General features: G+C 42.7%; 1 protein-coding gene across 1 annotated transcript in view; it reads right to left on the bottom strand.

Annotated features, from left to right (window-relative positions):
- Positions 1-1,451: 1,451 nt before the first annotated feature.
- Positions 1,452-15,628, bottom strand: part of LOC147732986 (transmembrane protein 200A-like) — a 73,593-nt gene continuing 59,416 nt past the window's right edge. Inside the window, exon 2 of the mRNA XM_086957524.1 lies at positions 1,452-3,804. Within this exon, the coding sequence (XP_086813650.1) occupies positions 2,459-3,787 (1,329 nt within the window). The 5' untranslated portion in view covers positions 3,788-3,804 and the 3' untranslated portion in view covers positions 1,452-2,458. The remainder of the gene's footprint in view (positions 3,805-15,628) is intronic.

Raw genomic sequence — 15,628 nt, 5'->3', positions numbered from 1 at the left:
TCCTCCGCCTTAGTGGAGTAGCCGCCCCTGGTGTATATAACAATTTGATTTATATTCTTAAGTAATTTTGGGGAGATATTTATGTTTATCCAGGGCTCATATTTACTGTGTTGGCTTTATCTACAGACATTGCCAATAAATAATTTCACATATTGTAAACTATATTTAAAACTAATTTATTATAATATTTACTACTATTTATGAGTAATATTTACGTCAATATATTGTTATTACATCGTAATATTCACTTCTATTTTGGAGTGAAGCAAAGCTTATTTTGGATCATTAATTATAGCTATTTGGTGTTATATTTACACTAAGTTTCAAAATATACTTGTAGAACTACTGTGCAGAATGAATATGGGATTTTGGATACTAATTGCAGTCCGTTTGGCAGCACAGTTGCTATGTTAGGTGCTCTGTAAACCACTAGTTGTGAATTGCATTTGCTGGGGGTATGCAAAGTTACAGCATTTTTTTTAACTTACCTTTGCGACGTGTGCAAAGTTTTTCACTTTGACGCATCCACGTGAACACTGAGACATTAGAGACAATTTTGATTGTCTATATTCTTTTTTTAACCTTAAGGAAAAGGCTCTGCAAAGATATACTTCATAGGAAAAAGTTAGCCATCATTCCATTTGGGTTGCAGATCCCTATTTGAATGGTAATTCCCAATAACACCCAAATTAGGATTAGTCAGTAGAATAAATTATTGATTTTTCCTTGGCAAAAAGGTAGAAAATTAAACGACATTTTATTTCCGTTTAATTAATTTATGGTTTTATATATGTAGATTATACTTTTTGTTAATTAAAATAAAATTATGCCAATAAGCATTTTAGGGAGAAAAACACGTAAAATTCTGTGCATTGGACTAAATTATATAAACATTGTTTTAATAATAAGGCCAGAGTTCGTCTTAGACAGAATGGGGTACTAAAATGTTGGATATCCTTTTCTGTGTTGAGGTCTATATTCCACTGTAGATCCTTATTTGTTGTTTGACGTCGCCAGTTTTGAGTATATTTGGACGTCGCCACTATAACTGGCTTCAGTATTATTACAGCAAAGACACTCCTGAACTTACCTTCAGAGTCTGATACAACCTGAGGTGTTTGTCCAGCACTATTCAATCATATGGATTCAGCTGGATCATAAGCAAATAGCATTTGAAAAGCAAGATGAAGATGGAATTCAAGAGTTCTTTGCAAATACAGGCTGATGGGATAGAGACAGGGAGGATTCGTGGCAGGGATGTGGCAGTCTCAGCCATAAGCCTGTGGCTATGTGTCCGATTGCATCTTAACTCACCTGACAGGAGGTATCTCAACATCCCATTGGACAGTTCATGCATGGGTGCCTGCGTATGCCAGACTTTATGGGTCCATCATAAAAATACTGTGAAAAATAATAATTTGCGGGACATCGCATGTTACTTTTTTGTTTTATTGAATAAAAAACATATATTCCAAAAAATAAAATAAAATCTGCATTTCTTGCCCCCGGAGCACATCATCCATACATTTGGCCTTCTACCCTGAAGCTGCCGGCACACAGAGTGCTAAGTGATTGGTGGTGCCCGGGGACTTTAGCATCAGAACTTCTCCACAACATCAGCGCCCAGTGTAAACTGGGCGATTAAAGGCAGTAAAGTTTGTGTTCACCCTGCACTTTGGGTGAGGACGCTTTCTTGCACTAGACATGAGGGATATTTTGCATCACGTGAGTCATTTGAAGGCTTTCCTTTTGTCATTTTTGCACTGAGAGATCTAGCTCTGGCTTGTGAGGAGGATAGATCACACAGTTAGGATGTATTAGATTGCAAAAAGGGAGACATGACCTGACTCAAAGGATGTTTCAAAACCTTGGAACTCTGCTGCCTTGCCAGTTCTGAAGCCTGCATCTGGGTAGGTGTTTACCTGACAAGCAACAGCAATGCCAGACTCTCTTGCACCCGCCTCCATCATCTCTACTTTCCCCATCACTGAGATTTCTGTGATGGCCCTTGCTTGAAGGACATCACAGACCCCTTCGCGACCTGACCAGCACGCAGCAGTGTCAGAACAACCAAATTATTTACTCGTTCCTGAATTTGACTCTTTAATTTGGAATCACTCAATGGCAGAGACCCTTGAACATTGCACATGTGTGTACTGTATGTACCTGACATCTCACTCTATTCCATGGCTATGTTGGGTGTACGGCACGGAGTACATACTGTTTGCATCATTTCAGAATCTATTAATTATAACCATAGAACAGCAGGTACAAGTGGCAGAGTACAACTTTCCCTTACAAGGAGGTTTGTAGTGCAAGGAGACTTTAGCTGCAACGATCTAGGCTGAGCACCATTGGTTCTGTGGAAATCGGTCACTGAGCAGCCAAACGTTGACCAGTAGCAGGGGCTGGGGTCTCGCTGAGGACTTGGGCTGCTCATCCTGGCCATGCTGTCTTCCTAAACCATGTGCTCAATGGCGTCTTGGCTGATTGTGCCTTTGCGTATTGTTGTTTCAGACTGTTCCATGAAGGTTTCCTCTACCTCGTTTCTGTTATCCAGTTTGTTGTACCCAATGAGGTTAATGTTGTCCAGTCGCGGCCAACTACGGTTCCTCCGTTGCTGCGGTGTAGCCACTAGTCTCATACCCTGACGGTTCAGGTCGAACGACTTGGAATGACCCACGTTATTCAGCTGCATGTCGGAGCTGTATTCCCTTTTAGGACATTCCGAGGAAAGAAACCGTGCTCCCAGTGGTTTGGTGGGTCCAACATTGTGCACATCGATAACAACGTGACTTCCATCAAGCTCATAATCTTTTGAAGAACGGCTTATCTTGGGAAGAATATTCCAGGAGTGGCTTGGCGTCTGCTCTGTCGAGTTAGAGTTGTTTGGTTCTGCCTTGCTGTCCAATTGGGCAACATCTGGACTCTCAACAACGCAGTTGTTGACCTTAATGACCGGAAGAGGTACGAGGTTTGCTGAAGATGAGACTCTCCTCGCTACAGCTCCATGCATGGCAGGAAGACAGAAATTCCCATGGAGGGAGTTGCTAGAGTCCGAGTAAACGCTACGGAGTGAAATGGATGGTGAGATACTATTGTGGTGAAGCAGCAGTGCTGTTGTCTGACGTCCATATGAACCGCAGCACTCTGCCCACTTATGTATGGGACTTGTGCAGGACTGAGGGACGCAAGAAGGCAAGTCAATGTCATGAATGACTTCCTCAGGCCCAGACTGAAGTTGAGGCAGGTCAGTCTTCTGCTGACAGTATTTGAGGTCCCCACTGGAGTCACAAGGAAGGCCAACCGCCATGGAATACAAATTCTTCTGCACTAATAGCCTGGTCTCCATGTCCCTGTTCTCATACAACATGGTGTTGGCGCAGATGAAAATAAACAACCCCACCCCCATGATGACTGGGCCAATCAGTTTGAGCCTGTCTGTGTGTGGGGCGCTACGGGACTGAACCGTGGCGGATGACTTCGCTTCTGGTACTTGGCTGGAGTTCGTAGGAACATCACTAGGTGTTAGACTGTGAGAACGCTGCGGCCAGTAGCCAATGACCGCAATAGTCATGCCCAATAATACCACGGAGATCCCGAAAACAACAAAGGCTCCTGAAGTAGATCTCATTCTGAGCTTTCCCTTGAGGGGAGCATCAGCAGCTGGAGGGGGCCTTAGCCGTCGAAGGTGGTTCAGGAAACGGGGACTCAGGCGTGTGGAGATCGGCTTTAAGGAATCTTGATTTTTCACAGGCTCAGTAGGACTAGGCTCGACAACAGCCATGGTGCTATGGGTTCATTCTAGAAAGAGAAGAAAAAGAAGTATTAGCTCTGGAAGAAAGTGCCTGAACAGAGAGAAGTGTCCTCTCAGGCTAATGTAAAAATGAATGACGTCACGCCAGCCAAAGCAACATCACATAAAATCAGATGAAGACATGAACACATTGGGTATGTGCCTTTTGATATGTTAAGAAGAATGTCCATAAAGGCATATAGGAAACTATTTTTGGTAGTTCCTCCATAAAGTTTGCATATTCAGAACCAATATTAGTACATGTCCACTATCTTACTATATGCGACCAGCCACATTACATGTGCATCGATGCAATTTAAGTGTGCAGTTTGCAAATTTGTCAAAACTCAAGAGTTGGGTGCAAAAGCCCCCTTTAGCATGTAGCTGATCCACTGAAATAAGTGTCTGCACTTTCTGTGGATCTATTTCTCGAAAGCATCTCTTACCCACATGGGAGTGTTCGCTTCTGAACAAACAATTGGTGACAGCATGCACTAATTGTCATGGCATAGCTGATCTAGCCGGCACGTGTGTTTTTCCAAAGACAGACCCCAAACACGGTGGTATGTCTTGGAAAGAAGTGTTAATCTAATGCCTTCTCTATACTTTTTTTCACAACATGTGATGAATATTAATGGGATTTTCCTTTCCTGTACTGCCTTGGTTTACATGGTGGACACAAACAGGAAAAAACGTAATCGGAAGTGACGTTGAAGGAGGTGTCCTAAATAGGTACATCCCTCCGACACTTTTTTTGACGGCCTTGGGTCTTCCAAATGCTAGCAGTAGCTCTGCCATGCAGAAGACAACATCTGCCAAAATCTGCCAAATCTCTAAATAAGGTGGGTATAGAGAAGTGGTCGGATTTGTGGCAGAGGTCCTTATTTCACCCTCCTCACAATGAGCCCATTAGTCTTAATACATGTGCAGCATCTTAGTACACAGGCACAGAGTTGGGATATGACTATAGTCCCTTTATAAGCACAGAGTTTTACTATAAGTCAGTGGCGGCCCGTGCAGGTAAGAGCGGTAGGGTGGGAGGAGGGGGAGTCAACACAGGATGACGAAGGAAAAGAAAATGTAAAAAAAGAAAAACACTTGCCTTACGCTCGCCGCATTGCCGAGGCGGAGACGCAGTGAGTGCACGGCAAGGGGTCTTTTTTAAAATTGTATTTTCCCTCATTTGTTGTCTGTCTCACTGTACAAAGGTGTGTGTGTGTGTATATATACGGACGGCCTTAGGGCAGTAGCTTATTACTTGGGGTTCCGCCCGATTGCCTTTGTAGAACATAACAAGATGCTGTTATCAATGATAAAATTCTGTTTGAACAATAATTACTTTATGTTCAACAAACAGCATTTCCAGCAAGTCAGGGGTGTGGCCATGGGGGCCTGTTTTTCTCCCAGTTACGCCTGTCTCCATATGGGGTACTGGGAGAGACAGGTCCTCAATGGCGAGCACTCTGAAACTTGCAGGAATCACATTGTTCGGTGGTTCAGGTACATCGATGATGTCTGTATGATATGGAAAGGAACCACCGAACAGGCCACGGAATTTATCAACAGGTTGAATAACAACAACTTCAACTTGTCATTTACATCTGATATCAGCTCCACAAAGGCCACCTTCTTGGACATTGCAATCAACATCACTAATGGAGAAATTCATACATCCTTGTTTAGAAAGCCAACGGCAGGCAATACAGTGCTGCATGCACAGAGCCACCACCCGCCTCACCTGATTCGCAGCATCCCCTACGGGGAAATGCTAAGAATCAGGAGAGCATGCAGCACGGAGGCACAGAACCAGCTAGCCCAGGAAGAGTGTAAAGAACGTTTCCTGGCCCGGGGTTATGACAAAAAGGTGATCCTAGCTGCCATCAGGAAAGCCAATGCTATACCCCGATCTGAAGCCTTGGCACACAGGAGGAAACAGACCTCCGCCACAGCCCCAACACAACCTCCCACTAGACTCATATGGGCCTTCAATAATCAGCATGGGGCGCTCAGGAAAATTGTAAATAGACATTGGGGTCTGGTTAAATGTGATCCAACGATAGGTAAACATATGCCCACAAAGCCTGCAATTACCTATAGGAAAGCATTTTCCTTGCAGGATGCACTTGTAACATCAAGCCCTGAGTTGGTTAACACACAAAATTGGTTGGCGGGGAGCAAAGGCTTCAGAAAATGTGCTTCTTGTAAAGCCTGTGTCCAAGGAGTCAACAAGTCTGAGTACCACATCCCATTTTCGGACACCCCTTATAAGATTAAGCAAAAAATCACATGTAAGAGTGAATTTTGCGTGTATGTTTTGGAATGCCCATGTGGCCTTCGCTACGTGGGCAGCTCGAAACTACAGGTGCACAAAAGGGTCCTTCAACACCTACGGGCCATCAAATCTAACGACCAGACATACCCAGTCGCCAGGCATTTCAGAGAGAAGCACAATAGCAACAGCTCTCTTCTGAAATATTATGCCATCGATACGGTTGCACCAATGAGAAGGGGTGGCAATAGGGAAACTGCGTTGAGAAGGTTAGAAACACGCTACATTCTCATGCTAGATAGCAAATTTCCCAATGGGCTGAATACTTCAGAAGATATGTACACCTGTCTATAATTTCACTTTCTGACAATACAATCCCCAAGTTTCAGATTTCTGTGGTATAATTGATGGTGTCCTATGTTAGATAACCAGCAGATTGGTCCTTATTTAGTATTTTCAGCTTGACCAAGGTGTTATTTCAAGGACTCATGTACATAGATTGTGTCATTGTCCCCATTCAGTGATCCTACTGTTTCAGTCTTACAGATAAGATTATACTATACTCAGCTTTAAGAACTAGGGTATAATCGGATTTGGATCTGTTTTTTAAATATACTTTAATCACATTCACTTTCAATTGCACTTTTTTCGGTTTCCAACCAGTATGAATTTAAAACATGTCAATGATTTAGATGTATATGCATTTGCACTTTGAAATCGTGGTTATTAATCATGCATGCTCTTCAAAGCAAGGCTAAAACTAATAGGTGCACTAGGCAAAATGACAATGTGACATGAGTTGACATGTGGATTTATCCAGGTATTAATGAATTACAATTAATGAGGGTAACCTCTGTCTTTAATCCATTGTATATGCGTGCATGGTAATTGTCTGCTTATGTGCTTAGCCTTCGTGCCCAATGCAGCCAACGGATTGATCCGGGGATTTTTTTCAAAAGTGGTTTTGCATTTACACACATGCATACAGTATGAATCAATGCTTATTCAGTATTTTTGAGCATGGGATTGATCCCAATACTGTTTTATGACAAACCATGATTAATTGTGTGATTTAGTGCGTGACATTTTTTAAAACGAATGAAATGTCATAGTATTTCAACTATGTTGATTGCACCATGCACTTTACTCTGTTCTGGTTGGCTCCCGTTTACAGCACTAGCACTTTAAATTCTGCCTGATGACTGCATAACACCATGTGATCAAGGCCTGCGAGAGGCCGAAACGTTATGCTGCCGTTTGTTGCGCAATAAAAACTTCAACTCACGGATTTCCTGGTCCTGCCGTCTTTTCTTCAAGGTAGCGTGGCTTACTGCGGCTCTGAGTGCCTTGGTGGGGACTCGTGGTGGATATATATATATATATATATATATATATATATATATATATATATATATATATATATATATATATATATATATTCACTGAAAAAACCATAGGTTATAGACCATATATAGTTAGGAATTCACATTTACAAAACCTTATTTTACTCACACAAAACCATTGAAATTCCATATATAGTTAGTTGCACTAACTATATATCGCGCACCCGCAATCCACTGCTGATGATGTCACATATTACATCATTCATGACATGGTCAGTGACATCACTGATGACATCACTGATGACATCTCAAATGACATCACTGATGACATCTCAAATGACATCACTGATGACATCTCAAATGACATCTCATCTGACATTACTGATCACATCACTGATGATATCATTCATGTGATAATACGATGAACCTCTTCAGACTCTAATATAACCTTAGATACAATCAGTGTAAACAGACACTCACAGACTGTCACTCATCCATGGAGTTACTCACACACCTAGTCAGTCATGCAAAGAATCAATCACACCTCCATTTCCTCAACTATACAGTTATACAAACTTTACTTATTCAAACATATACTAACACATATTTACTCTCTTATACAATCCCTGATACAAGTTCACAATGATCCATACAGCCACTCACACATTCACTGGCTCTTATGCACAGTTATTTATATATGTCAACTCTCACATGTACTGTGTTTTACATATGTACTTACTTTGACATGTAGCACTGAGATATCCATTCACTCACCAATACACTCATGCACACAGTCAACCGCCCATACAGCTGTTTCCACATGCACTTTTGAAACCATACATCTAGTGAATCAACTGCTCACACATCTATGCACAGAGTCATACACCTCCCAGCCACCCACACACACATGTCTCAGTCTCCCATTCAAATACTTGGGCAACCAATCAATAACCCATATAGTTACTCATATAGCTACTTATCAACACATGCAACAGTTTACAGAACAACAGACATAATGATGCACAAATTAAGACAGTTTAGTCACTAACCCATGCACTCAGTGAGACACATTTAATCACTCACTCATACAGTCAGTCATGCACCTACTAAATCCTTCATCCAGACACTTATACATCCACTCATTCTTCAATATGTAAGACATATTTTAACTTTACAGAAACATACAGTCACTGGATGCTGTCATCAGTGATGTCATCAGTGATGTCATTTGAGATGTCATCAGTGATGTCATCAGTGATGTCACTGACCATGTCATGAATGATGTAATATGTGACATCATCAGCAGTGGATTGCGGGTGCGCGATATATAGTTAGTGCAACTAACTATATATGGAATTTCAATGGTTTTGTGTGAGTAAAATAAGGTTTTGTAAATGTGAATTCCTAACTATATATGGTCTATAACCTATGGTTTTTTCAGTGAATTTTCAAGGTTTTGTAAATGCTAATTCCTAACTATATATGGTCTATAACCTATGGTTTTTTCAGTGAATTTTCAAGGTTTTGTAAATGCTAATTCCTAACTATATATGGTCTATAACCTATGGTTTTTTCAGTGAATATATATATATATACATACATATATAAACATATATCATCTGTATATCTATATAAATACAAACATAAATGCATGCATACATATACTTATATGCATACAGATGCATGTTATTTACATGAAAGTTGAAAAAACACTAATAAAAGCAAAGCTAAAAAGCCACCTCATTACAAACAGAATGGCTTTAACTTAAACGAGGGCGAGATCTATTGCATTTTCAATGCTTGTTTACTTTGGTTCCATCAAGAAGGCATTCAGATGTGTCACACATTTGCCATAAATTCTGAATGTTAGCACTCTAGTTGCACATTAGATCACTGTAGTAAACCTACTGCTCACCAGGGACGTCTGCTGCTGGTATTCAAAGTGCATGTTTCAGTCTGCATGTCAGAATTTCTTTAATGAAATAGAAGAGGATTTGAGAAGTCACTCAAAATGATCCCTAATTTTTCTTTCTGAAGCACTAATCATACTTTCTATGGCAAAATTAACCCCCTCATGTTGTTCCTTTTTAAATTGAGTGTTTTCAGACTTACCACTTCATTCCAATCAAGATGGCTTCTGGTGTGCCATACTTTTGTCATAAGTAAGACTGTTAGCGCTCTAGTTGTTCTTTAGAACACTCTGGGACATTCTGTCATTGGGCTATACTTGGGGTACATCTGGGTGATATTTGGGCTACATTTAGGCTCTTTTGTCTCTGGTGGCCATCTTGGGAGACTGTATGTCAGAATTTTTTTCATGAAATTGAAGAGGGTTTGAGAAGTCACTCAAAATGTGCCCTAATTTTTCTTTCTGCAGCACTAATCATAATTCATATGGCAAAATATACCCCCTCATTTTGTTCCTTTTTAAATTAAATGTTTTAAGAGTTACCACTTTATTCCAATCAAGATGGCTTCAGGTGTGCCATACCTTTGTAATAAGTAGGACTGTTAGCGCTCTAGTTGTTCTTTAGAACACTCTGGGACATTCTGTCATTGGGCTATACTTGGGCTACATCTGGGTGATATTTGGGCTACATTTGGGCTCTTTTGTCTCTGGTGGCCATTTTGGGAGACTGCATGTCAGAATTTTTTAATGAAATAGAAGAGGATTTGAAAAGTCACTCAAAATGTGCCCTAATTTTTCATTCTGCAGCACTAATCATACTTTCTATGGCAAAATATACCCCCTCATGTTTCTTTTTAAATTAAATGTTTTAAGAGTTACCACTTTATTCCAATCAAGATGGCTTCAGGTGTGCCATACCTTTGTAATAAGTAGGACTGTTAGCGCTCTAGTTGTTCTTTAGAACACTCTGGGACATTCTGTCATTGGGCTATACTTGGGCTACATCTGGGTGATATTTGGGCTACATTTGGGCTCTTTTGTTTCTGGTGGCCATTTTGGGAGACTGCATGTCAGAATGTTTTAATGAAATAGAAAAGGATTTGAGAAGTCACTCAAAATGTGCCCTAATTTTTCATTCTGCAGCACTAATCATACTTTATATGGCAAAATATACCCCCTCATGTTGTTTCTTTTTAAATTAAATGTTTTAAGAGTTACCACTTTATTCCAATCAAGATGGCTTCAGGTGTGCCATACCTTTGTAATAAGTAGGACTGTTAGCGCTCTAGTTGTTCTTTAGAACACTCTAGGAGGCTGCAGTAGAACACAAAGGAATCAACTGACAGTCTCTGTCCTTGTTGGATGTACATGTTTTACTCAGAATGTCAGACTTCATTTTCACATGACTGAGAAAGATAATGTGAATTTACAGAAAATATGCTTTCAGTTTAGCTTATAGATCCCCTTCCAAACCACTGTGGGAAAATCATGAGATATTAGTTTTCTTTCCAACAATATTCATGATATCACAGCAGAAGGTTTTTTCACATGGTAAAATCACCTTAGAACCCACCACAATTCCTAAAACGAGTATGGTACCATCAACAAATGATTTATAATGTAACTAAAGTCCTAAAACCCTCTATTAACTACAATGCTTTTTAATGAGGTGCTATCATGTATATTGGTCCCAAGATGGCTGCCAACACTTCTTGGATGAAGTGCTGACAGCCAATCAGATCAGATGTGTGGTTAGGCTCCGCCCAGATATATATCTTTTTTTGAACCTAAATTACTCAAAATCCACTGGAGCACATATATTGAGACCTAGCAAAGGCACATCGGGCTAACAGTCCCTACAATTTTGCCAAGTTTCGTGCAAATCCATTCAGCCGTTCGAGCTAAAAGTGAGGCCAACCGCCCTATGGAAATTAACATGGGAAAAACGCGTTTTGGGACCCCCTTTTTTCTCGGCCCCCCCTTGATGAAACCCCCCCAAATTGTCAGGGGCTGCTCAGAAACAAAATGTTCCATTTTCCAGAACATTTCAGCCAATTTCGTCCACAAACGCCAAAGTTATTAGACATAGAATTTTCAAAAATCCCATAGAGAAAAAATCCTAACTATATATACCTACTGGCGACCGCCAGTAGGTAATATATATATATATATTCCAAAGCATTCTCCTTCGTAGGAAGTAGAAGAGGCGGCACAAAGGTACGTTTGAATTCCATTTATTCAACACATTTGCATGACGCGTTTCGGTTACTACCTTCTTCTGATGCTTGGTGTCGACATAGTTCCACTGGTGCCATTAGCTTCTGTCTCTAACTCAACCACTGAAGTAGTGTTGACGGTGTCTGCAAAACATGGCACGGATTGCACCAGAGTTCCTTTTCATAGAACTACGTTACCCAGCAGGCATTGTTCTACACTTACTGGTCGGTGGTCCGTTTACTCGCTTGCACTACATTGTCCCAACGTGCAGCCGAGTAGCAATGTTCGCTGACCTGATTTGAAGCCATGGCACTGAAAATTATCCTCGGAAACAGAGTTCATTTCCCTCGCTCTCATGCCTCACATTGTCAATGGCTCGCAGGCTCGGGGACCTCGATGAAGTAAGGAGACCCCTCCATGAAGTATGAACTGCGCTTGACAGCGTCGTCATGCGGCCACTGATATGTGCCGGCGGTCCGGGTCACTCCCATTATCACCCTTCCTTTAAGCATTCACTGCCTTAAGACGCTCGCTGAGAGGTGCCATCCCCGCGTGTAATGGGTTTCACGCATTGTATTCCAAAGCATTCTCCTTCGTAGGAAGTAGAAGAGGCGGCACAAAAGTACGTTTGAATTCCATTTATTCAACACATTTGCATGACGCGTTTCGGTTACTACCTTCTTCTGATGCTTGGTGTCGACATAGTTCCACTGGTGCCATTAGCTTCTGTCTCTAACTCAACCACTGAAGTAGTGTTGACGGTGTCTGCAAAACATGGCACGGATTGCACCAGAGTTCCTTTTCATAGAACTACGTTACCCAGCAGGCATTGTTCTACACTTACTGGTCGGTGGTCCGTTTACTCGCTTGCACTACATTGTCCCAACGTGCAGCCGAGTAGCAATGTTCGCTGACCTGATTTGAAGCCATGGCACTGAAAATTATCCTCGGAAACAGAGTTCATTTCCCTCGCTCTCATGCCTCACATTGTCAATGGCTCGCAGGCTCGGGGACCTCGATGAGGTAAGGAGACCCCTCCATGAAGTATGAACTGCGCTTGACAGCGTCGTCATGCGGCCACTGATATGTGCCGGCGGTCCGGGTCACTCCCATTATCACCCTTCCTTTAAGCATTCACTGCCTTAAGACGCTCGCTGAGAGGTGCCATCCCCGCGTGTAATGGGTTTCACGCATTGTATTCCAAAGCATTCTCCTTCGTAGGAAGTAGAAGAGGCGGCACAAAGGTACGTTTGAATTCCATTTATTCAACACATTTGCATGACGCGTTTCGGTTACTACCTTCTTCTGATGCTTGGTGTCGACATAGTTCCACTGGTGCCATTAGCTTCTGTCTCTAACTCAACCACTGAAGTAGTGTTGACGGTGTCTGCAAAACATGGCACGGATTGCACCAGAGTTCCTTTTCATAGAACTACGTTACCCAGCAGGCATTGTTCTACACTTACTGGTCGGTGGTCCGTTTACTCGCTTGCACTACATTGTCCCAACGTGCAGCCGAGTAGCAATGTTCGCTGACCTGATTTGAAGCCATGGCACTGAAAATTATCCTCGGAAACAGAGTTCATTTCCCTTGCTCTCATGCCTCACATTGTCAATGGCTCGCAGGCTCGGGGACCTCGATGAAGTAAGGAGACCCCTCCATGAAGTATGAACTGCGCTTGACAGCGTCGTCATGCGGCCACTGATATGTGCCGGCGGTCCGGGTCACTCCCATTATCACCCTTCCTTTAAGCATTCACTGCCTTAAGACGCTCGCTGAGAGGTGCCATCCCCGCATGTAATGGGTTTCACGCATTGTATTCCAAAGCATTCTCCTTCGTAGGAAGTAGAAGAGGCGGCACAAAGGTACGTTTGAATTCCATTTATTCAACACATTTGCATGACGCGTTTCGGTTACTACCTTCTTCTGATGCTTGGTGTCGACATAGTTCCACTGGTGCCATTAGCTTCTGTCTCTAACTCAACCACTGAAGTAGTGGTGACGGTGTCTGCAAAACATGGCACGGATTGCACCAGAGTTCCTTTTCATAGAACTACGTTACCCAGCAGGCATTGTTCTACACTTACTGGTCGGTGGTCCGTTTACTCGCTTGCACTACATTGTCCCAACGTGCAGCCGAGTAGCAATGTTCGCTGACCTGATTTGAAGCCATGGCACTGAAAATTATCCTCGGAAACAGAGTTCATTTCCCTCGCTCTCATGCCTCACATTGTCAATGGCTCGCAGGCTCGGGGACCTCGATGAAGTAAGGAGACCCCTCCATGAAGTATGAACTGCGCTTGACAGCGTCGTCATGCGGCCACTGATATGTGCCGGTGGTCCGGGTCACTCCCATTATCACCCTTCCTTTAAGCATTCACTGCCTTAAGACGCTCGCTGAGAGGTGCCATCCCCGCGTGTAATGGGTTTCACGCATTGTATTCCAAAGCATTCTCCTTCGTAGGAAGTAGAAGAGGTGGCACAAAGGTACGTTTGAATTCCATTTATTCAACACATTTGCATGACGCGTTTCGGTTACTACCTTCTTCTGATGCTTGGTGTCGACATAGTTCCACTGGTGCCATTAGCTTCTGTCTCTAACTCAACCACTGAAGTAGTGTTGACGGTGTCTGCAAAACATGGCACGGATTACACCAGAGTTCCTTTTCATAGAACTACGTTACCCAGCAGGCATTGTTCTACACTTACTGGTCGGTGGTCCGTTTACTCGCTTGCACTACATTGTCCCAACGTGCAGCCGAGTAGCAATGTTCGCTGACCTGATTTGAAGCCATGGCACTGAAAATTATCCTCGGAAACAGAGTTCATTTCCCTCACTCTCATGCCTCACATTGTCAATGGCTCGCAGGCTCGGGGACCTCGATGAAGTAAGGAGACCCCTCCATGAAGTATGAACTGCGCTTGACAGCGTCGTCATGCGGCCACTGATATGTGCCGGCGGTCCGGGTCACTCCCATTATCACCCTTCCTTTAAGCATTCACTGCCTTAAGACGCTCGCTGAGAGGTGCCATCCCCGCGTGTAATGGGTTTCACGCATTGTATTCCAAAGCATTCTCCTTCGTAGGAAGTAGAAGAGGCGGCACAAAGGTACGTTTGAATTCCATTTATTCAACACATTTGCATGACGCGTTTCGGTTACTACCTTCTTCTGATGCTTGGTGTCGACATAGTTCCACTGGTGCCATTAGCTTCTGTCTCTAACTCAACCACTGAAGTTTGGTGTCGACATATATATATATATGTCGACGATATATATATAAGGCCAAATAATTAGATTTATCACACCACACATGGTGTCGCTACTTTCTTTGTGATAAGGAAACTTGGTTGAGGCATGCACGTTTTCCATCACAGCAAATAAAATCTGGCACCAGTCATCCTTGTGTCCGTGATCCTGTTTGTGCAAGGAAGCACTTGGGAAGTGGAGTGGCTGTATATATATATATATACAGCCACTGTATATATATATATATATATATATATATATATATATATATATATATATATATATATATATATATACTACTATTATAAAGAGAGAACTTGCACCTTTTGGCCAGGTAAACTAGGGAACCACAGCGCCAATCTACACACCCGATACATCTATGAAAATGTCAGGGTGTGTAGATGGACATAGGCTATATAAATAAAAATAAAAAAGTAAATTCAAAAAATTACGTTTGTAAACAAAGTAGTTCCCTGAAAGTAGCGCCGGCCGGGACCTAGCGCTGGGCACGACGCGGCGTGCGTGATGACGACAAGGAGGAGGGCGGTGCAGTTACGAGCGGCGGTGCAGTGAGTGAGGAGGCGGCACAGGTAAGGAGGCAGCAGTAAATGAAAATGTCTGTTTATTTATTTATGGGGCGCGAGTGAGTCTGAGCGGGAGGGGGCGCGAGTGAGTCTGAGCGGGAGGGGGGCGCGAGTGAGTCTGGGCGGGTGGGGGGTGCGAGTGAGTCTGGGCGGGAGGGGGGTGCGAGTGAGTCTGGGCAGGAGGGGGGCGCGACTGAGTCTGGGCGGGAGGGGGCGCGAGACCTTATACCTTTCATCCAAGAAAGTTATTCACACAGTAAG

This window comes from Lissotriton vulgaris, chromosome 2_1 (genome assembly GCF_964263255.1).
Source record: "Lissotriton vulgaris chromosome 2_1, aLisVul1.2, whole genome shotgun sequence".
In the NCBI taxonomy this organism is placed as follows: domain Eukaryota; kingdom Metazoa; phylum Chordata; class Amphibia; order Caudata; family Salamandridae; genus Lissotriton; species Lissotriton vulgaris.
Note: the sequence above shows the minus strand (reverse complement) of the source record. Positions and strands in the feature narration are given on the sequence as shown.